General features: G+C 32.7%; 1 protein-coding gene and 2 long non-coding RNA genes across 4 annotated transcripts in view; all 3 read right to left on the bottom strand.

Moving 5' to 3' along the window:
• LOC121124245 (uncharacterized) overlaps window positions 1–24,087 on the bottom strand; it is a 105,840-nt gene that overhangs the window by 21,949 nt on the left and 59,804 nt on the right. The gene's annotated exons all lie outside the window — the stretch shown is intronic.
• Window positions 7,898–10,091, bottom strand: LOC121124259 (uncharacterized). 2 transcript variants are annotated; one of them, XR_011781857.1, is made up of 3 exons: window positions 8,545–10,091; window positions 8,216–8,487; window positions 7,898–8,131 (listed from the first exon to the last, which is right to left on the bottom strand). It is a non-coding gene; the product is annotated as an uncharacterized lncRNA (long non-coding RNA). The 2 variants fall into 2 exon arrangements; XR_005866260.2 differs by lacking the exon at window positions 7,898–8,131 and having other exon boundaries at window positions 8,154–8,487.
• On the bottom strand, window positions 13,541–14,228 carry LOC121124219 (uncharacterized). Its single transcript, XM_040719361.2, has 3 exons — window positions 14,124–14,228; window positions 13,890–14,065; window positions 13,541–13,834 (listed from the first exon to the last, which is right to left on the bottom strand). Exons 1-3 carry the CDS (start codon window positions 14,183–14,185, stop codon window positions 13,557–13,559), a joined length of 516 nt encoding a protein of 171 aa, XP_040575295.1. The 5' UTR covers window positions 14,186–14,228; the 3' UTR covers window positions 13,541–13,556.

Genomic DNA, 24,087 nt, shown 5'->3' with positions numbered 1-24,087 from the left:
AGTTCCATCAGACTTGATCTTTTTAAACACTTTTAAAAGTATGATTCTTTGAACGTAATGATCCGTCTTCTTATGTTTCTTTGCTAGGATGTCTCGTTGGATTGAGAGTTTAGAATGATCTTCTTACGGCTATCAGTATCTTCTTTCATTCTTGGTTGGGCATTTAAATGCTAAGGGATATAGAAATCAAAAATGTTTTTGCAGGTCAATTTTCACTTGACTTAAAACTTTCTATTCGACGTTTACTGATTCATGATTAATGTAATCAGGCTTGCTAGAATTTTCAATCGGATGTATTGTACCGACAGGCGGATTTTGACAAAACACGCAGCCACTTATAGTCTATGGCATCACTATTACTAGAATTTTCAACTTAATGTATCGTACCGAGAAAGAAAAACAGATTTTGACAAAACACGCAACCACTCATCTACTATGACGTCAATATCAAAAGCGTGGTGCAATCATCAGTCGTATACACGTTATGGTATAACCTTGTATTTCTATTAATCTTGGTACAAACTAGCCGATTTCACTGAATTTTGCTTAACCCCACCGTACAACCCTGCAAATACATACATCTGTTTTATTTGGGGGCGGGGAGTGTTTAGGAAGAAATAAAGAGGAGGGTGTAGGGTGGAAGAAATAAAGAAAAAATATTCTCAAAGGATTGTATCTCTATCTCTGTTGTATGCTCGTTGCATATCATTTATAATAAAAATTAAGTAAAAAGGCACATATTTAAAAAATAAAAACAAACAACTCTTACTAATTTTTATTGTTGACTTGCCTTATTTAATGAAATCATGTTTGGTGGAATGATTTGATTCCAATGATGTGAATAGGAAATTTAACTCCAATTTAAATTAATTAAAATGCTTCCATGACATTTACCGTATAATAATACGTTAAATGGATTTATATTCTTTAATGCAAGACAAAACTGATAGGCTGTCTTCTGTGCGTTGGTTCACATTACAAAACCTTGATTGACCCCAAGAGTTTTCATGAATGCAAAAAAAACTTATTAATAGGGAAAAAACCCAATTTTAAGATGAATGGAAGTGTAGTATTCTTGTTGTCAACTAAAATATATATTTTTGATTATAGAACGTCAGTCATACTTATTACAATATACAATAATATATTTAATATTGTCTTCTTCTTTTAAGTTCGTATTGAGTTCACAGAAAGTCCTGTTAAATTAACTTAATATAATATAAATATATAAGGTTGCGAGATATTATGTTTAAACTCTAGTATAAAAAATTGTAATAACCATGAGCTACGTTTTTTTTCGGTCAAGTCAGTGAGCAAAAGGAGTCATCATGTTAATATACTCTAACCAGATGGCTTTGTCCTCCTCTGTAATAAGCGGTAGGCGGTGGGGCTGGTGGTGGTGGCGGCTAATTTGATTATGTTTGAACAACTTATAAGGTCCTTTATCCAGGTCACCAGACACTTGTAAGACTCGTAGCTGGAGTCACTTGGGGCCTGGGATCACTAGTTCCTTATTTAAGGCAGTCATGATGTCTGCTGTTGTAACTTTTTTCATGTTCTGTATATTCCAAACCCTGTGAGTCTGTCAGGACAGTAGGCAGCATGTTATTGACAAATATTTTGTAGTATAACGCCTGGACATCCCTCTGATTGAAGGACTTCTTAAAAGCCTACTCAGTACTCAGCTGCCTTCTCTGTGGTTCTTCTGCCCTCCTGTCAATATACTAGACGTGTTTACAACCGCCCTTGAAAGTGACCTTCAACTCTAGAAAAATACGGATGTCTCCTCTGATAGTGCAATAAGAAATTATCATTGGAGTTGACCTGTACCATAGAGTCTTTTTTGTACATCACTGACATATCTATTACAGTTTATAAGAGCGACTTATAAGAAACTCTTTGCATCCTTCTACGTGAATGCATGTCATCAGATTCAAATGTATGCAAAAGAGCAAGGAAACAGCCGTTAACTGCGCCATGTTACATATAAGGAATCACTTTGCAGATTTTCTTTCAGGTGTTCAATACAAATGAGTCCCTGAGCAATTATTTCACGTAAGTACTTCATTTGTGTTGCATATTTCATAACTTTTCCATCCATATATAATTGTGGATAGTATTTAGATCTTAATTTGTATGCGTCTGAGAAGGCTTATGCACTATACTTTGAGGGATGAAAGGTGAAACCATTTGTTCCCCCTCCCCATTCCAAAATCCAACTTATAACATCCTGCATCCCATCCCATTGACATGGTTGCTAGGATTTTTACCACAAAAAAAATTCACTCATAACGTTTCATCCTTTTGATATGGATAAACTGGATCAGAGGCAGCATTACTTTGCAAAAACTGACAATGAAAATGTCTTGTTGGTTCACCACCTCCCAAATAATAACAATGACGAGTGTCCCTGATTTCTTTCCGACCTCCGTCGTATAAATAAAATGTTTTCCGAGATTCAAAGTCTCTGCCATCTCAGATTCCCCAATTTATCGGATTATTTCCAAAATTTGAGCACAAAATTATCCATCAGATCCCCGTACTGGAAGCACACCGGGAATGATTGAGTCAGTGTGTCTAGTTATGGAAATCCTCACCAAAGATCTTAGTCTCTCAAAACATTGTGAAAGATAGGTACATCGAATTCTCACACCGGAGCTCAAAATAAGAAGGGTGGAATCTGCAAAGTAATTTTAGAGGACTTGTCGAACCCATCCGAGTTATATAAAATCAATTGTGACAACTGACGAGTCTTGGGTATACTTCACCATCCCCCAAAACAAAGAACAATAAAAACAAAAGGGAACCTAATGTATATCATTTTCCAATTAATTCACCTAAATAAGTATTGATTATTCTATTCTTTCCTTAATATGGCTTGATAACCACTCATTATGTGCCAAAACGCCAAAATGTTGACACAGATTACTTTATCAATGTTATGAAGACGTTTTTACATCATTTCCAGAAGAAAGACCGGAACTAAAGGCTGGAAACTGAACACTTCAAAGTATTCAGTAGGATTATGGTACCAACGTAGTTGATGAGGAGGTGAGGTTGGAATTTAAGTTTACCATTGATATCATGGAAAAGTTGAACGAATTAAATGTAAAACTGCAAGGCAATGGTTTGTTTGCACACAAGATGTACGTTCACGTTAAATCAATCAAAAGATGATGTTATTGTTCCTCAGGCAAGCTGGTAACAACAGATTTTGTCACTTTCCTTCACTGAAAGAACCAAATTTCTGGTGAACTTGCAGCAAAGTATCGAGTATAGTTGGATACGTTGGCTATCGAATTCGGCCGAAGGTTCTAAGACTTTAAAAACCTGGAACCGCAGTTTAATATGCTCAGCTCTTCATTTACTACGGACGTTTATTCGGCTCTGAGGATTTCATTGGAACTGGAAAAGTCAGAAACGTTTATTCTTAGTTTTTTGACACTATTTAGATCCACATAAATTTGAAACAATAATTTTCTTGTTTAAAAATAAACAAGTAAAAGAACAGACACCAAACTTGCATGATGTTAAGAGGATATATACCAGCGAACTTGCTCCAAATTTGTAGAAGATTGTGAAAAACTGTGAATAGTTGCACAAGTCCCATTAACTTTAGTGATTCAAATATTTTTTTATAACGCATAGCATTAAACGTACCTGAGTGTGAAAGACAAAAATTGTGTTTAATATGATATGTTCTTATTTACACACCGAGTAAATTTTCCTACTCTGTAATGAGTGTGCAGCTCTCGGCTGCACACTTTCTTCAAATGTGGCCCTCAGTACAAAACTTTACCCACCCCTGGTGACCCTTGTGAATACATGTTCTTATGGAGAAATGAGGGTGGAGTTTATTAAAGATAAAATTGTACTTGGAATAAATAGTGACAAGGTGAAGTCAAGGTTCTTAAGGGATTGTGCTCTTACACTGGAAAAGACCGTGCATGAATGCAGAGTGGAAGAATGTTCAGGGAGATGGGCTTTTGAGATTAAAAATGAGTCAAGGTTCAGGTTCAGGCGATTGGAACCCGAAGATTTAAGAAAGACCAAAGAAATTGGGATAAAGTGAAGCACCAGAACTTCAAGCCTCAAGGATCAATGAGAAAGTCATGTCAGTGGCGTGGAAAAGAGGTACACCCAGGAGATAAATTTCCAGCAAATGGCAGTAAATGCAACAAATGCAAAGGAACTGGACACTGGTGTAAAGAGTGCAGAAATCAGCTAAAGATGGTTCAAGAGGTTGTGGAGGAATTACCTGGTTCACCGGACTATTCCATAGGAAGGGTTGAAGAAATAGCAAAAGGAAACAAGAATAGTAATAGCCCTAGAAGGACTGAAGTGTACGTGGGAGACAAACACCTTTATTTCAATATAGATACGGGGGCCGATGTAACGGTGGTACCCAAAAGCGTGTATGATCTTCATTTCAATAAATATATTAGATCCACATAAATTTGCGAACAATAATTTTCTTGTTTAAAAATTAACAAGTAGAAGAACAGGTCTTAGCTGACAGACACCAAACTTGCATGATGTTAAGAGGATATATACTAGCGAACTTGCTCCAAATTTGTATCCATAGTTTTTGATCCATATTTTAAGAGCGCTAACGCCAATTTATGGTCACCGTAATCGACCTGGAAAATCAACAATTCAACATTTGGTGAAAAATTTGAGTCCACATACACGCTACATAATGTGCCTGTGCCAGTGAGACAAAGAAATGCACGAAGTGTAAAAATATTGCTACCGCAAGCGCATCAATTCAAGATGACCCAAATTTGTCTCTTACGTGCTGTTCTCAATCGTTGGGCATCTCTGTGACATCGTTGTGGCGAATTTTGCGAAAAGATCTTCGCCTACACCCGTATTAGATCAAGTTGACACAAGAACGGAAGCCGGTTAACCACTTCAAACATCGGGAATGCGTAAAATGGGCTGAAGGAAAAATCGAAAATGAATAAATAAATCTTCAGCAATGAGCCACATTTTCGGCTCAGTGGCTATGTTAACAAGCAAAATATGCGCTATTGGTCCGGAAAACCCCCACTTATACATATACATATATATATTTTTTTTTCAATGAAAGAATACACAACTGATTTTCAATCTCTGTTTGAATTTGCACAACATTACCATTAACAACATTAAAAAAATAAATGTGCACCCTAATTGATTCAACTTTCCTCTAAAATAAACCATAAATATATTTCAAATAGAATTTAAATTTTTAGTAGGGAAACATTATTGTCAATAAGGTAGTTGAACTTGGGCATAGCTTGGGTGAGCCTAGATCATGTTTACGGCATCGAATAATTGGTCATATTAACTACACCGAACATTTCTTCATAGAAAACTGTTTGGGGGGGGAGTAACCATGTTGGGATAGCTTAATCATTAATAGTTATAGCTTGAAATTAAAAATTTGTTAATGAGGAATGAATTTATAGATGTGTTGAAAAAATTCATATTCATATTTTTCCATTTGGATATCCTAGGAACACGCCTTCGGATACTCTCTTCATTTTTTGCCCAACATATCTCGTCTCTGTGTGCCTCACTTGGTGGATCTCATCTTCTTGAATGGAAGGGTTGTTCATTGTGCAGATGCTCTTTCCCTTTCAAAGTATGTGATGGGGACTTCTGACCTTGTGAATCATTGCCTCTATGTTCAAAAATACATAAATTCCTCCAAATCTGTTACAGAATAATCATATACTGCTATAAAAACTAGTGAGTTCCATAAAAGGACAAAATAATCCACTCAAGGGCCAAGGGAGGAACAAAAAGAGTTATCATCGTCCATCCACTGATCCTTCATTGAAATTCTGAAGTTCTTTTGTTCTTAAGTCAACTCAGCTTGCCTCTTACTCTAAGTAAATATATAACGCGGAAATAACTGATCTCAATTACCATTTTCTTTTATAAGGTGGAGTTTGTGATGTATAATTTATAGTTTCTTCGGCTAAACACTTAAGTAACCTACATGGATTCGAACATGTAGATTTACAATTTATTTAAGATAATTTTAAGTCTTTTTAGTGTATATGAAGTATGATATTATGAAGGCGGATTTTACTGCAAAGTGTTCAGCCATTACTTTTTCCGTACTCATTGTATAACATATGTTTTAGTCTATTTTTTTTTTTTTTTTTTTTGCCTTGTAGGTATATCAGAAAAGGAGAATAAATGTTAATATTGAACGTAATATTATACAAAATAGTATGAATGAAATAAGAGACCTTCCATGAATAAAATGTATAGTTTGACAAAAAGAATAGAGTAGTATTAATACTACACTTGATATCATTTCATAGTAGCTGTATTTGAGTACAGGTGGGAGTACCAAGGGATTGCTTGGACTTATTTGTTAAACCATGGCACAAAGGTTTTCAACTCCTTTCTTATTTTGATCAAATGAAAATATTTTACATTTACTTGAGCATATATTTAAAAATTATAATAATATTTTAAAAGAAAAAAAATATATACTTAATTAAAATTCCAAAAAAATATCTAAAGTGTCCCTTCTACTTATTTTGAAATGACGCCACATGACCTGTGCCAACAAGATTCAAACATTTTAATCAATCTAAATTGAAGTTTGATACCCTAATGGCATCTTTAGATCTAAATCCATCGACCAAACATGATTGAATTTAATCAAACAAGCCAACGACAAAATTAGTAAGAGCGCCAACTGATTCTTTTTCAGTTCTTTTTATTATTAACTATTAGTATAGGATAACACTACAATAATTAATAGTTTATTGTTTCACATAATTAATTTTATATTTGACATTTATCTTACAAATGATTTGTTACGAGCAATGATTGTCCATATACATATATTATCAATTTTTCCGTTGTCATATATTTTTTGAGGAGCTGATATTGAAACAAAGGCTTATATCCAATACTTTAATCATATAAAAATATAATTTCCTCTTCAATTATTGAAGTATGTAGGTGGAAATTGTATAAATCATAAATCTTTAAAGGTCAAATGGAAAGTGCATTACCAGTCAAATTTAATAAATACAATTCTAATAAAAAATCTTTAAAATGGGATTTCTATTGACTTGCCACGGTCAACTTCTTTTGGATCGCAACACCAAGCCCATAATGATCGGATTCTTATACAAAATTTTCACAATGGGTTTTTTTTCACATTAATGAAGGTTTTTGTTTGGATTGATTTATACGAGTATCTATAACTCAGAAACGATTCAGAATTATGTGCTGAAATTTTGCACACTTAATTAATTCATGAATATGAGCCTGTGTGCCAAAAATCATTCAAATTTGAGAGGCGCGGATGACATGCCCTCGTTGATTTGACATGAAATAACCAAAAAATTAAATTTTACTTATTCTTACAAAATCAATGAGAGGTGATATCATTCATACTGATAATTCTGCAGGACTAGAAATGACAATCTATGGAATTGATATGTCCTATTTTCTCCTTGTAGTTTTGTAATATTAAGTATCATACTTTTAACTGTCCACGTCATTAAAGTATAACATATATCAAATTTGGCGTAAAAGTATTTCTCCTTATTTACAAGATAAAAATATATTTCAATTAGTCTTTTTTCTATTGTTTTCCCGGCTATTAAAGGAAGGTGTTTGCATGCCCATTTTCCTTTCAAAAATATAATTAAAACTCTTGTGTAACCTAACTAAAATACAAATTTTCTCTTTTTATTTCGTAATAGTCTGGAAGAGTAAAATGGCGTACCCATAAAAATTGCAAACATATGTAGCAACTTGTCCTCAGACTTCATCAAGACCTGCTGTTCTTGTATTCATCTCATTATTGAAGCCATCATTCCGAATGTTGAACAAAAAACATGAACAATGAAGGTGGATAAATTGTTTAATTCCTCCTGGGACGAAAAAAACCACAAAAATATATTATATTTTTAGGCTATAACGTTTCATTTATTTCAAGAGTTGTGGCAATAAAAAATATCATGTACATATGCATTTATACACTTGATCAGAGATTGTAACTATTAGAAATAGGTGTAACACATAATACAACTAAAAGCTATTTACAAATTTAAAGACAGCATTGGATCACATCAAGCCTTTAATAGCCGAACAAAACTTCGAGCAAGACCTTGGAATAAATAGTAAACAAGTAATTTTAACATTTATTAGAAAAAAATGTAAAGTTTACAAATTCATTTTTCAATATTCATACTTGTTTCTTTTTTTAAAAATGGTGAAAGCAGTAGAATTTGTTGCAACATGTGTGTGAGTATATTTCATGTACCCGTCCATCGTAAATGAGCGTAGGGTGTAGAAAAGTAGAGTGTCACTTCCTTTTAGGTAACCATTAAAGCGTATTACATTACGTGAACAATGGTCTTTGTAAACCTCTGAATCAAATTCTAACACAAATATTGAGATATTCATTGGCCTTTTCGCTTCCTTTCTCCATGTTACAGATCCATTATAGGGAGCACCATTGGCCTCTAAAAATTAAACAATATTAAAAATATATTAAAAAACATGCTATTACAACATTACCTATGCCTGTAATTTTATATCCTTCTTCCGTTACTCGAATACATTCCATCGTAGATGGATCAACGTCAAAATAACTGACATTTATTCCATAATTTTGATAGTATTGTAAAAAACCTTTCGGGTATATTTAATTTCCAGCCAAGATCCATAAGTGAACTTACTTGGTTAACTAAGAAGTCGATATTCCAATCAGGACTAGGGCTACAATGACAAACCACTTCATGATCAATTCCAATACTTACTTTACATTACAATATCAATTTCTATATATATTGTGTTTTTTTGTTACACACGCGGAAATTATCATTTGACATTTACTGGGCCGTGCAGAATTATTTACTGATTTTCCTTCAGAACATATTGCGGACAATAATGACATTTGAATGACTAGAGAAACAATTTATTCATACATTTTTAGAATAATAAAATAGTTTGTGATCAAATTTAATCAATGTAGCCCCATTTCACTCAATGACACTGGTCAGGCGACGTCTGAAGCTGCCACAGACTTGCTGGATATAATCAGCGTCCATGGAGGCCCAGGCCTTGTTGACAGCAGACTTTAAGGCATTTATGTTCTTGTGTCGTTTTTTGCAGGCCTTGGTCTCCACGTGCGCCTAGATAGGGAAGTCTAGTGGGTTCAGATCTGGGCTCTGAGGGGGCCAGTAGTCCTTGGCGAAAAGTTCATGTTGTCCTTGAGCCGCTCCTGAGCTATCTTGGAAGCGTGGGCGGGTGCTCCATCTTGTTGAAAACCCCAAGGAGAGTTGCCGATTTGATCCACGGAAGGACCTCGGACGCCAGAATCTTCACATAATCCTCCACTGTAATCTGAGCCAGTGGGGAACCATACCGGCTTCATGGCCTTTCCGTTGGATCTCCAAACATCTCCAAAGCTCACAACACAGTCATTTTACCTTTTGAAAACAGGATCGACCGTAAAACTTTTCTCATCTGAAAAAATGATGATGCGTCCAGATGAGCTCTTGATATCATTCAAGATTTTCTTGGGACGCTCAAGTCTGACTTCTCGCTGACGTTCAGTTAGCAGAGGACGTTCAGTACGCCTCAAGGACTTTCCTCCAAGCCCTTTTCAATGCCCTTGAAACAGTTGATGTCGACGTTCCCATCTTTCTGGCCATGTCGGCAATGGACCTGTTGGGAGTCCTCTTGAACACTGCCTTTACTTGCCTTGTTGAGACAGTTGGCTTCCTGCAGGCCCCAGGGGAATGCTTGAGATCACCCCCAGCCATTGTCTTCAACGAGGCCCCAACCTTTCCCTTAATGTTGTTATGAGGCACTCCCGCTCGGAAGAGGTCTGCAATTTCGATCTTCTTTGTTTATTGATTGGACATGGTCTCACGTGTGGAAGTTGTTACGCTCTCACAGGAAGGACTTTTGTTTATTTTAACAGTAAAAATACGAAACAATCAGATTGGTTGCCACAAAACCTCTTAAAAAGTATATTTACATCATCGGTAAATAATTTTGCACGCCCCGGTATATGGGGTCGATAGTAAAAAAAAAATATGGAAGTTTATATTCACAAAAACAGAAAAAAAATCAAAGAGAAATATATTAATACTTGTCCCCCCTGAAAATATGAATCGAAGTTTGATACAAAGATTATATAAAAAGCAGAAAAAGGCAGCTAATATGTCATACAACAAAATTACCTGGAACACTTTTTGTAAATACAATATATAAAATGTATTGATATACATTTCATTACTTAAATATACATGACTAGACTTATGATTTTGGAGCAAAACTTGAGCGATAAAATTTTGAAAAAGGAGCACCCAAAATACCAACTTGAGCTTTTGAAATTAAAGAAAAATACAGTTTTACAATTTTAAGGTATGGGTATTTTTTTTATATTTTTGATAATTTATTTCATAATTTTTGCAATATTATAACGACAAATTAATATTTTAGAAAGATTTTCTTCCGTAAATTTTTGTGTTCAATCCATATTTGTAGTTATAAACATAATAAAAGGCCGTTCAACGCCCACATTAGTAATTGGAGCAAATTTGAAGTTGGCAATATCTTCAGGAGTCATATTTTTTTTTTAAATGGAAGATCCAGATTTCTGTGAATGATGGAAGTTATTTTACTCTAAAGTTGAAGATTGTTTTTGTGCTTGAAGGTGAACAGATATCTTAATAGGTGTATTTTTTGTCAACTTTGATTCTTTTTTTGCAAGAATTAAACTAAATAGCTTTCGAGTCTGCAGTGAGAACAAAAGGAATGTCAATATTTTCATAAATTCACTGATCCATTTAATTCGTAGAAATTTGGACATTTTCAAGTTAGAAGTTTAAGTAATAAGAAAATTTATTACAAGAGGTATTTATATCATTTTTTCAGGATTCAAGTTAGGGAAAATTTGGCAGAAAAATATTTTTCCTTTATTACAAGATTCAAGAAGAAGTATTCAACAGTCAGTTTTGTGCCGAATTTCCCCTTCTTCTCATTGGCTGTAAGTGGAAGCTTGCTCCCTCACATAATAAATTCAAGTCTTCAAAAACATGATTGCATCATATACAAAGGTTTCCCTCCAAAAAGATAGAGTGTTTTCAAGGTTAATAGAAATACATTTCTATTTTCAATCTAATGAAGGAAGGGGATTGGATGCCCATTTTCCCTGCAAGAATATCAGTAAAGCTGTTGTGTAATCTAACTATAATTCTTATTTTCTCTATTTGTTTGATAATATTCTAGAAAGATGTGCAATTTTCAAATAAAAAAACGCAAAATGAGCAATTTCTCCAAATTGCTTTAAAATGAGCAATTTTTTGAGCAATTGAGAGATTGCAAACAAATCCTTAGTCTATTGATGAGCATTGCGTGAGTCATGAGTCAATATAATCCTTAAAACTTTGGATATTATATGCTTTGAACCTCAACAACACCTGTAAATAAGAAAGTTCTGTGATTGAAAATATACAATATGTGTAGGAGTGAAAAAACAATGAATATCATTTTCTCTTCCCAAACATACAAACTTTAAATCACAAAAACTCTTAATTTTGACTGAGAGAGTTATTGAGGTTTTTAATAATTACCATAAGTAAATAAATGAGTAATAAATTGTCAATCCCCGAATTCATTTACACGTTGGATAGATATGTGATAAACCTGGTTAAGATATTCCTGAATTTCAATACATACAACATACAAATATTCTTGAGTCAAATTGACGTTTATTTTGTATATTTATTGTATCTTACAAAATATAAAATATTTCAAACCGATGTGTTATTATATTATGATGACGTAGAACTATTATTCCATGAAATTGTAAAAAAAAAATAACACTACAAAAATAAGACACAACACAAAAACGTTCAGTTTGAATCCTATTGCTACTTTTTGGGTATGAAGGAGACAAAAATAATATCTGTCTGGGATAATTATGCTTCATTTTCATATTTACTCCTTAGACTTCAATGACATGTAATTTTGATAAGGATCTAGTTGATGCAGACAAATAATATAAGGGTGACTCATATTCACACAACCTAACAATTTTAATATACACGTAGTCTTAAAAAGTGGAGCTACTGTCAGAATACTATATAGGACTCGAAGATAAAAGAAACACCCTCTTTCGTATTTACTAAAAGAAACCATAATATCCATAATTTTTAATATTCTATTTATTGCAAATAAATAAATAAGTCAATCTAGGTCTTGTGTGTTGAGCCTTGCTCGACATAATCAGAGCCTCGATACGGCCTCTCAAGCAGGGAAAAAAATTTAATAAAGAGGTCCGTGGGCATGGGTGATAATTGCTCAATCAATGACAGGTACAAGACTTTCGTTTGTTGTGTGAGACGTTTATAAGTGTATGCCTCAGGCTAGCCCCAGACAAAAAAAAATCGATTAGGTTAAGATCAGAACTTTTGGCAGACCCCTGGTAATTGGACACAAGTTCTTAGCAGTTCTCCTCCAGCCAGGCAAGATACTTGAAACCACATGGGAGGTTGTGGAGTTCTTCTACCACACCCAGGGGAGGACACTTTCCAACTATGTCATCTAGGGTAACAAAGTATGTTCCATCACTTTCCCGTATATGATGGTGTACACATATTTACGGTGCATCTACGTTCCTCCACTGTGAACTGAATCTCCAGCATCTTCGAGTATAGTTCTTCTATAGTGACGAAAATAGAATGAAGGAATGTGTATTATGTATATAATGCGGTATTTAAAAAAAAAAAGATATGACGACGACATTTGGTTCCAAGACGACCCACAGAGGATACAGATTTCATCTTTGAGCACTGTATATCTATCTAAATATAAAAATTAAAATTAAGGCTATAATTGAGCCTACGTTAACTGAGAAACCAATGGAGTAACAAATCAATTAGATTTCACACAAATGTTATCACAAATCTTAATATCAAAGTTTTGGTAACTGTTAAAGTTAACTGAGAAACCAATTGAGTAACAAATCAATTACTTCACTATCTCAAATCTTAATATCAAAGTGGATATGTTGTAGAGTTTTCTTCTTTACTGTTAAAGCAAAGTGTGTTAACTTATTGACACCAAATTACTCCAGGAGTTGACTGATACTATGTACTGCTTGTAGTGCATAAATCATCATCAAATAATTACCTTTCCATCTGGGTTTAAAATTAAGGAGTATTTACTAAATGTAAATGCAAACATTGAAGTAATTTTTGTCATTTTCAACTACATTGAAAAAAAAAAAAAAATACCAACACATTTTTTCATTCCTAACAAAACGATCCTTTTGATAAAAAAATTCATTATTTACCAGGGTTACCAGGTGGGAACAATCACCAAAATCAAAATAAAGTAAAAAACTGCTTTAAAATTGAGAGACAACGTTGCATAAGAGCATAAGTTCAAGAGGCTGATGAACTGCCGGGGTGCTTCAGCTAGTAATTAATACACGAAGTAATTTATAATGCATAAATGTATTTATTCAAACGAAATATATCCATTGAATTTCATAATAAGGGAATAATTTAGATTTATTCCTGTTTTTTGTAGAGAGTGTAAAAGGTTGTCTTCGTTACAGCATGTGTATGACTATAATTCATGTACCCTTCACTCGTAAAAACGCGTTGGCTGAAGAAAACCAGAGAGCAAGTTGTTTTGTTGTAAGCATTGAAACGCATTACATTATGATTTGTAGCATTGTCTTTCAAAACCTCTGCATCAAATATTAAACTAAGTCCTAATGCACTCACGTATGGCAATTTCGCTTCCTTTCTCCATGTTATGGATGTATTATAAGTAGTATTATTCTCTAAAAAATTAGCGATATTAAAATAAAATATAGACAAGGAATTTTGGAACATTACGTATTCCTGTAATTTTGTAACCCTCTTCAGTTAATTGAATGCATTGCATCGTAATTGGACATTGGCTATATGCAGTGGCATATGCCTCGCTAACGCCGAGCTGTTTTAAGTACTCGACTGCACCATTTCGTTTTTCAACCATTTCAAGCCATGATCCTTGAAACAAAAAGGATGGCCTGTTTTGCCCGGAGATAAAATTTAATAAAAATTTATTTCACTAGTAATTCAACTTACTTGGAAACCTCAGAAGTGGTTACTCCAACCAAGACAAGAGCTACAATGATAAAACACTTCATGATTAACTCCAACACTGACTTAACTTAGCATTTTTCATTCCTATATATATTTTTTTTACAAGTGCAAAGTAATTTTCTATATATTAATGACGTGGATAGTTTAAAGTATGAAATTTAATATTCAAAAATTACAAAAAGAAAATAGGACGTATCGATTCAATAGATCGTCAATTCTAGTCCTGAATGCAAACCTTAGACTTTATTGTGTGTTTAAAGTCGTTTCCCCTTATTGATTTTATTAGAATAATTTGATTTCTAGGTAATTTACTTCATAAAAAATAATCATATTATTTTTTAGACCATTATGTACCCTTATATCATTAAAATATATTTCATCCGTATAAAATTATAATAGCTTAGGTTTTATCTTTTTTTTGATACTCCTCATAAAAATCTTAGGATTTAGTATTCGCTGTTAATTAGTCAAAAACAATGTCTTACTTTGTTTAACATTGTATATGAAACATTAAATAACCCTTAATTAAGAAGTCTATCCTCACAGAGATACATAATTATTTTTTAGATAATAACTTTTATTTGCCATTTTGTTTTTTATCTTCTAAATTATCTCCAACTTTAATTTGTCTTTGTCATTAACAGATCTCCATCCCTCTCATATGAACGAGATCCGTCTTCTTACCAAGCCATGCAAAAAGAGCATGAAGATATTTGTATTCTTGAATTCATTACATGTACAAAAATGAAACAAATTATCTATGGCATCACTATTACTAGAATTTTTTTGTATGGTCTAATATTTTTCTGATTGGCAATCAATCGCGATATGGTGATATTATATCGGTGATTGCAATCCGTCTTGATCTTTAAATCACTATATCGTAACATTTAAAAAAAATTACGATTCGATCAATTTGTAGAAATTTATATATCATGTAATAGTGTTATGTTGATGTCTTTGTGTTGAGACTGCTCTTGAGACAGCTTTTGAATGGATTTGGTGTTGTCTCGTTGTCGACACATCAAATTATTGTTCTTGGTATTGAGTCAAATACACTAGCCCTTGGTCTCGAACAAAAAATACTGGTCTTGGTCTCAGTTTCGATTTTCGTCAGTCTCGAGACGAGATGCATATGAAAAACAGCTTCTAAGTCAACAATAACTGATCCCTTTAATTACTCGTCAACGCTCCCAAACTTTGAATCCAAGTCGCAATACTACGTATAACGTAGCTGCATCCCTGTTTGTATCTAATATCATTTCCTGAGCCCAAATTTTCTAGCAACTTCTCTATTGTTTAACTCCCTGTTACCAAACTGAGCCTGTACAGCCGGAACTGGAAAAGTCAAAGAGCCCAGACCGATAAAACTTAACTGAGCCCGTTGAAATGAAAGTACCAAGACCAGGGCAGATAGAACCACTGAATCTGAACCAGGCACTACCTGATACCCTTTTCCTTTAAGAATTTACAGAATCAATAAAATATCATGTAAGATTTTTATATTTTGAAAAAAAAACATCACCCAAAAAATTCTTGTGTGAGGCACAATTTTTAATAAGTTTTGAAAAGGTATAAAGTTGCTTCGTTATGAAGTTTGAAATGAAGTATTGACTTTAGATTTGGTTATGTAAGTAGAATAATTCATTACATTTCTTGTCTCCGATAAATAAAATTGTGTAAAATCATTAAAAGATCAAATGTCTTAAAGAAATAATTTAAAATCAATGATTGCTGATAATGATATTTCTGCTCTCTTTATACTTTTGGACATTACATCAAAAATTATGGATTTACCGTGCATGACGAGGATGTTCCTTTTGAGATTAAAAATGATTTTTGGCATGCCGTCTTTTTAATTGTGGAAATATATTACTGAAGATGTTCAAAATAGAGCAACACCGTACAACCCAAAATGACAAAAGGAATTGTTGATCTGTATACAAGTCAAATAATTTATTCCAATTCTGAAAAATACAATTTTACATCAGGTATAACCAAAATCTTTATCACTTGCCCTTCTAGGGCAAATGTTAATATAAAGCCCTGACATATTTGTTTAGAACAGGGTAAGGGTAACTTTTTTGCACGTCACCCCAAAGAAATTTGTATTTAAATTTATTCACCCCAACTTCCAAGGATTCTTGCAGGACAAATCAATCTTCTTGCAGAATTAACGGAGAATAACTACTGTGAACACATTTCTAATGGCATGATGTTTATTTCATTTAAGACCAGGAAGTAAAAGTCCTTCTTAATAGCAGTGAAATAAAACACAATTAACATTATTTGGTTAATTACATTAATTCCCTTGCACAATTTACCATTCTCTAGACTAAAAAGATCCTGGACTCCGCGATGCAATTTTTTTCTTCCACTTTCAGATTCGTTCCCCACATCTAAAACATCAACTCCCATTGCCCCCACCAAAAAAAAAAAGAATTCTAAACTACCCCATTTTCAATAATTTAACCCTGCTCACCGACCTCGGGCTTAGAAGTCGTGTCGTTATTAATAAATAAAAGTTGGCAACAAAGAAAAAAAAAATACAAATGGCTAGATACCATATGTTTTTATTTGTATTTATTTTCCTTACCCTTGTGACAGTCGAGGTTAAGAGTGGATTAAAAAACACGACGTGTCTTCAGCCAACATTTCTTCCTACATAAATATATTTTTAATAATAAAAATCCAGTTGCTTTTTTTTTTTTTTTAAATTTTTGAATGGTAAACATTTTCTTTAATATGTATCATTTCAAAAAGAGGCATTGACAATAAAGGAAACTAAATTGTAAATTATCAACAAGAAATTAATTTGAAATACATTTAAGTGATAAATTATATGTAATCGGTCCAAGGACTGCATTTATAATCATTCTTTTTTTTTTTTTTTTCTTCCCCTTTCAGTTTTTTTTTTTTTTTTTCAACTTGGTCCCGTCTTTTTCACCATTCATCAGTCCTAAAGACCGATTAGTCGGTTGAACAGTCATAGCTAACTTTGTTTTTCTTCACTTATAGCTGGGTCTGAAGGCAATTAAAAATACGAAAAGAATACATAATTGTTGGAACGTTACATATTTGAATATTGTTGTATTTCGAATAAAACACCAATAAGGACCCGTTCTAGGACTGACGAAATTAATCAGGACCGGGCTGATAGGCATGCAGTCTTTTTAGTTGTTTTAGACAGATCCAACAACAAGTAGGTATAGCTTAATAAACGAAAGAGTACATTCAATTAGGATATTAATATATAACAAACATTTACAAGTGAATAAGACAAGTATTATTACAATGAAAATAAATGAGAAAGTGAGGAATAAGTTGCCAGAATATCACAAAAAAAATGGATCAAAAGGGGGAGGGAGGAACCCATTGGACTCATAGTTACTTTGTCAAACAATGTTGTTTACTTATATTAATCAGTAGCCAAAGCGGCACAGAATAGCGCCGTCTGGCGACAAAATAATACAGTTCCCTAAATGATAGTACTTTAATTGAACACATAATAGATATCTATTTAACGCATATAGATGTCGCTCTACAAATGGTCTTGGCTCCATCTGACGGATAATATTTTTATTTCGTTAAGTTTGCCGATTTTAACCTATCCAGGGTTAAGGGACCAATTGCCGTAACTCAAAATATACAAATATTCGTGTAATTGCAGAATTGTCATTCCTGAAGTCTAAAATTCAATACTTAGGCTTAAAAACAAAGAAATTCAGACTCTGTAAATAAATTTCTCTGATCTGTCTTATGTTAAAAATTGAAAAACATCATCTTTCATAATGAAAGAATTGAATTTTCTAAGCTTAATTATGATAAATTAGAGATTGAGGAACGACAATTTGTCTATCAGCCCAAGACATATACTATATTTAGATGTATTCTTTGAATCAACTATGTGTATGTACTCTCAAATTAAACAATGAATGAACATTTCAGTTTACAAAATACTACAATTTCAAGTGCATGAAGGAGATTAACGATTGGGAATAACCTACAGTAATATAGTAAAAAGATATTTAATGATAGTGTTTGCTATACCAACTATACCAGCCCACAGTTAGTAAAATACCGTTTGGGCTAGTAGAGGGTAGCCAGTATCTAGCCCGTTTAGAAAATGTTAAACAGATCTAAGTCTAATATTTTATAATTTTATAAAAAATAAAATTTCCAAAAAGCTCTTATTCAGTCCATGAAAATTAGAAAAAAGTCAAGTGATGAATACTTTAAGAATTATCTTCCTTTATTCATTTATTGAATGAGATATTAAGTAATGTTTACAAGATATATATTTTTTTAATTTCAATAAATTAATAATGCAGGTCTTAAGATCATTTTGATGTAAAGTTCTTTTAATCCTCGTATGAGCCATAAATGAGACCAAGGGCAATTAATCGGTTTTTTTTCATTCATAAATCTGTATTTCAACATTTAAAAAGAATATATATTAATCTAAGTAGACAAAACTATTTTTATTTTATAGCTTTGAATTGCTATTAATATATTACCCATTCGTCTGATTTCAGGAAATCTCAAATAATTTAGAACTTATAAAATAATATCAGGTATCAAAAGGTTCAAAATTTCTGGTAATGTAAAGTAGGATTGGGACAAAGTGAATCATTGCCTCTATGCTCAAGAATACATCAATTCCTCCAAATAATCTACAGAATCATCGTATACTTCTACATATATGAACTACAGAGTTCTATTTAATATCAGGATAATCGACTGAGCGATACAGTGAGGAGTAGAGGGAGTTATCATCCACCGTTATTAAGGAAGTTGCTAGAAACCCACAATAACCTTGATAATAGGCTGATTGACAATTTCCAGAAATTTAAAATATCCATTTAAAAGTAATCATCATCCTTGAGGAGAAGACTATATTGTCTACGTCTTTTATCAGATTATGCATACTGCTATATATTTTATTACTTAAGTAGTCGTTCTAATCTTTACTTCTTTACCTGTTCCCTGTATGTACATTGTGAATATTAAGTAGGAATAAAGTATCTCTAATCAGTTCTAGATGGGAATCTGAAGTATTCAGACGTTCATTTATTGATCATAAATCCTTGATTCGGTATTCCCGATGTTCCCCTTTAGGAATCCCTCATCCTCCTTCTCGTGTCACTAGCGTGCCTGGTGCCTTTTTAGGCCTACCCTTTCGGCGACGAGGAAGATAACTAATTAGAGGTTAATCATCATTCTTAAATAGGTAAATACACATCACATACTAATTTTTGGGCAGAAATATTGGCAAGTTACCAAACCATGGGTAAAGTTTTTTTCATGACTACAATTGTGCCCTGTCAAGGAAACAAAAGAAATAATTACGAAAAATCAGAAATTACTTTCCTCTAATCAATTGCTCCAATAAATAAACTTTGCAAATATTTTACTCCTCGGTATAACCAACAATAGAGGAAGACTAAGATACGAGGGTTGCATGGTTGAATATATGAATTTTTTAACAGCTGCTTCATTGTTACAGTTATTGTAAAAAAAAAAAAAAAAAAAAAAAAAAAAAAAAAAAGATGGCAAATTCACTCATACCGTTTCATCCTTTTGATATGGATAAACTGGATCAGAGGCAGCATTACTTGCAAAAACTGACAATGAAAATGTCTTGTTGGTTCACCACCTCCTAAATAATAACAACGACGAGAGTCCAAGATTTATTTCCGACCTCGCTCGCAGAAATAAAATGTTTTCCGAGATACAAAGTCTGTCATATCAGATTCCCCAATTTATCGGATTATTTCCAAAATTTGAGCACAAAATTATCCATCAGATACCCGTACTGGAAGCACACCGGGAATGATTGAGTCAGTGTGTCTAGTTATGGAAATCCTCACCAAAGATCTTAGTGTCTCAAAACATTGTGGAAGATAGGTACATCGAATTCTCACACCGGAGCTCAAAATTAGAACGGTGGAATGTGCAAAGCAATTTTAGAGGACTTGTCGAACCCATCCGAGTTATATAAAATAGTATAGTATTTAGATCTTAATTTGTATGCTTCTGAGAAGGATATAGCACTATACTTTGATGGATGAAAGGTGAGACCATTTGTTCCCCCCTCCCCATTCCAGAATCCAACTTATTACATCCTGCGTCTCATTGACATGGTTGCTAGGATTTTTACCACAAAAAAAAATCACTCATACCGTTTCATCCTTTTGATATGGATAAACTGGACCAAAGGCAGCATTACTTGCAAAAACTGACAATGAAAATGTCTTGTTGGTTCTCCACATCCCAAATAATAACAACGACGAGAGTCCAAGATTTATTTCCGACCTCGCTCGCAGAAATAAAATGTTTTCCGAGATACAAAGTCTGTCATATCAGATTCCCCAATTTATCGGATTATTTCCAAAATTTGAGCACAAAATTATCCATCAGATACCCGTAGTGGATCAAAAAAAAAAAAAAAAAAAAAGGATAGCGAGAATGATTGAGTCAGTGTGTCTAGTTATGGAAATAGAAGAACCTGACACAGTCAGGGAGCTTTCCTTGGAGTAGGACCTTTCATTGTGTTCCATCACTTATCACCTGCAAGGTTATATTAATTTTAAAACTTCATATTTAAGAGCGAGCAGCGGAATGTTGAGAATCTGGATAAGTTTGCCTGGATTGGGAAGAGCTCATATTGAAGATTCTAGGGGCTCGGATTATGCCAATAAAGAATATTGTGAAAAAGACGGAATATATATAGATTGAAGAACTCCCAATGGTTATAACTGACAAGTTTGCAGAACTTGTCAATGGAATACTGCATGAAAATTGGAAAATGCAACATTGTTTAGAAAATTATCCAGAAATAGCTTTAAAATATAATTTTCAAATACAAAAAATAATTGACACAAATTATAAGAAATTCTTAAGTCCTATTACTGATTTAAGAGAATGGCAAAAAAATGTTACTAATAAAATTAATAATCAAAATGATAGACAAATACTTTTTTGTCATTGACGAAGAAGGCAATAAGGGTAAATCAACCTTAACTAAACATTTAGTATCTACGCAAGATGCATGGGCATGTACTGGGGGAAAAGTAACCGATTTAATGACTGCATATGATACGGACGCAGAAATGGCTATCTTTGATATGGGTAGAAGACACGAAAATTGTTATTGGCCATGGAATTTTATGGAGAATTTCAAAAATGCAATGTTTACAACTACGAAGTATAAGGGTATGATGAAGCAATTCACAAAGTTTAATATAGTGTTATAATTCATTATGGGGTATTGGGATATCGTTGCCAATTAATGTTTTTCCAAAATGAGGTCTAACAGATGTTTAATATTTATTAAGTATCCTTAAGAGAGTCATAGTTACTCCCGCCGTTTACCCCCTACATGCACCAAGGAAATTACAGCAATAATTCCTTAGTAAAGAATCCGGTTCCACCATGTCATGACACTCCTGTCAATGACATATACCATTTGAAGGGTAGTATCCAATGTGTTGAATTTTAACAACAAATAATTCATATTATTAAATGCCCAAATTCCTTCGTATCTCATTATATAAGTGAATTATAATAACCGTGTTTTCTTTAAGTGGTCTTACTCGCTCCCAATGCACGAGTTTTTAATTAAAAACATTTATTTTGTATCCATTTTATTCTTTTACATGCATTGTTTAGCATAATTATTAAAAGAATTTGATATAGGACTAGATAAAAATTCACACGCACAACAGAATATATTATACAATGTATATTTATTGCGCATTATTTAAATAACAGAAAATATGGAGCTATGCGAATCTGCAAACTTCATCAACCTTTCTTCCGAAAAAGAATTATTTTTCTGATTGGATCTTAATTAGTCTTTCAATGACCCATTTAGAGCAATATTTCTAGACGGAATTAGTGTAGTCTAAAATCCCTTGATACTATTAAAACATCATCGACTGACACTTCAGCTCACACAAGTAGATCATGCATTATTCTGGATACTCACTGCAATGGCCTTATTATTTTGAACCATCATTTTGTGTTTTTATTATACATAATTTATATGTACATATTATGTGTGTGTATTAAATTATCTTAATTAAATTAGGTAGTAGACTTAGATGATACAAGGTAGTGGATAATATAAGTGTGTCGGTTAGCGTCTGCATTTTGATTGGCTGGACTGAGTGACGTCACATATGTTGTATTCCCTCAACAATCAGAAAAATAATTCGGTCCTGGACTGGAAGAAATTTAATGAAGAAAAGATGAATATGGCAATGCAATATTCCAATGAGAAATATCCAGCACTTGTTCCTATCATTATGAAGTTTTAACAATACGTATTTAGAAGTAGAATGGAATTATTTAACATAATTCATCTGACGACACAACTCTAAGTTTCTATGATTTTTCAATATTTTACTTTTCAGTGGGAGATCGCCAATGGGTTATATTGAAGGTACAAAATATGTTCAATCATCTGTTAGTTCGAATGCAGTTTGGCAATGTTTTTGTTGTTGTATTAATGATAGAAAATATTTTATCTTCATTAAGCAACGCAAAATTATTCACCACCTATTCTCGATGAAGAAGTTCCTCAAGAGGAGATTATTTCTGAAGCAACAGTTGGATTAGAATCAAGAGAAGAATCATCATGTCTCGAAAATAAGTCCCCAGCTTTAGTAGATTCTGAGGATCAAGGCACGAGAGGACTTTCATTGCCGCGCCCGATTTATCGATTCCTTCGATATCCTCTTTAACTGTAGGAACACCATATGTTTATTTCCTTTTATTGTGACCGTAAATTTTGCAATCTTTAAATTGGAATAACGGAATAATAATTAGTTGAGCAATACAAATCCATACTTTGTCAAAAACCATACATGGGTAATAACTCCAGAATTAGCTTCTTTGGTTTCTTCTAACACTAGTATATTAGATTAATATTAATGAAATGCAGAGGTTATTAAGATTAAACTCTAAAAATAAAAATACATATTTTTTTGTAAAAGATAAGTGTTCAAAGCATTTCATTTAAATTTTTTTAAAACTTTATATATTAATCACAAGCGAGACTCAGTGAAAGAGGAAGCACCAACTCACAAAATCCTTAAAAGTCTATCGAACAGAAACTTAAATTATTTCGCTTATTGGTTTAAGTACTAAAATTGATATTCAGAACTTGTTTTTTCCGTTCAAAATTCATTAAGATAAGACGAAAATGGTAATATAGGAATTCTTATAAAATAATAATTGTTCTCTTTAAGAAGAAAAGTAAAAATCCAAATTACATTCAAAATCTGAGGCCAATCTAAACTTAAAATGTACATAACATAATGTTTACAACACTAATAGCCATTTACTTAATAATCCACAGCAGAAGCGTCCAAATGATTCTATTTTGAAAGTTAAAGAAATACATAGATATACAATAAAAATTAAATTTTTTACATTGCATTTTTCGAAAAAAAATTCAAAAATTAAATTTTATTTTTAAAATTTTTTGAAAAAAATTTCAAATATCAAATTTTTTGGAAAAAATTTCAAAAATCCATATCTTATTTTAGAAAATTTAATTTTGTAGAAAAAAAATTTGAAAAATTAAATATTTTGGGAAAAAAATTAAAAAGTTACACTACCTATTTTTGAAACAAACGCCACTTAACAATAAGAATTTGGTTACCCTGAAACTCACACACTCTTTAAAATGAATGTAGTATTTTCTCACTGCTTATTTACTTAGAAAAAGCATATGAAAAGTTCTAACCGTTTTTGGGTCCAACTTCTTTTTATAAAAATAAATTTTTTATTACGCCAAATTTTAGAAATTTACTAAATATTAACTCTAGAAAAAAAAAATATTGCAACACAACTTGGTAATTATTCATTATGTGTTGTTTTTACATTTTTGGATCCTTTGTTTAGCGAAAAATTTTAAAATAAAATTGGTTTGGAAGAG

The sequence above is a fragment of the Lepeophtheirus salmonis genome, chromosome 9, assembly GCF_016086655.4.
Source record: "Lepeophtheirus salmonis chromosome 9, UVic_Lsal_1.4, whole genome shotgun sequence".
NCBI classification, from domain to species: Eukaryota; Metazoa; Arthropoda; class Copepoda; order Siphonostomatoida; family Caligidae; genus Lepeophtheirus; species Lepeophtheirus salmonis.
This window is presented reverse-complemented; position numbering and strand designations above follow the sequence as displayed.

Bases quoted from the DNA above. Each gene is read 5' to 3' on its own strand.
- LOC121124219 (XM_040719361.2), bottom strand. From the start codon at position 14,185: ATGAAGTGTTTTATCATTGTAGCTCTTGTCTTGGTTGGAGTAACCACT. The intron at 14,066-14,123 runs GTAAGTTGAATT...CGGGCAAAACAG, and splicing joins ACCACTTCTGAGGTTTCCAA to GCCATCCTTTTTGTTTCAAG. The intron at 13,835-13,889 runs GTAATGTTCCAA...CTAATTTTTTAG, and splicing joins TTACAAAATTACAGGAATAC to AGAATAATACTACTTATAAT.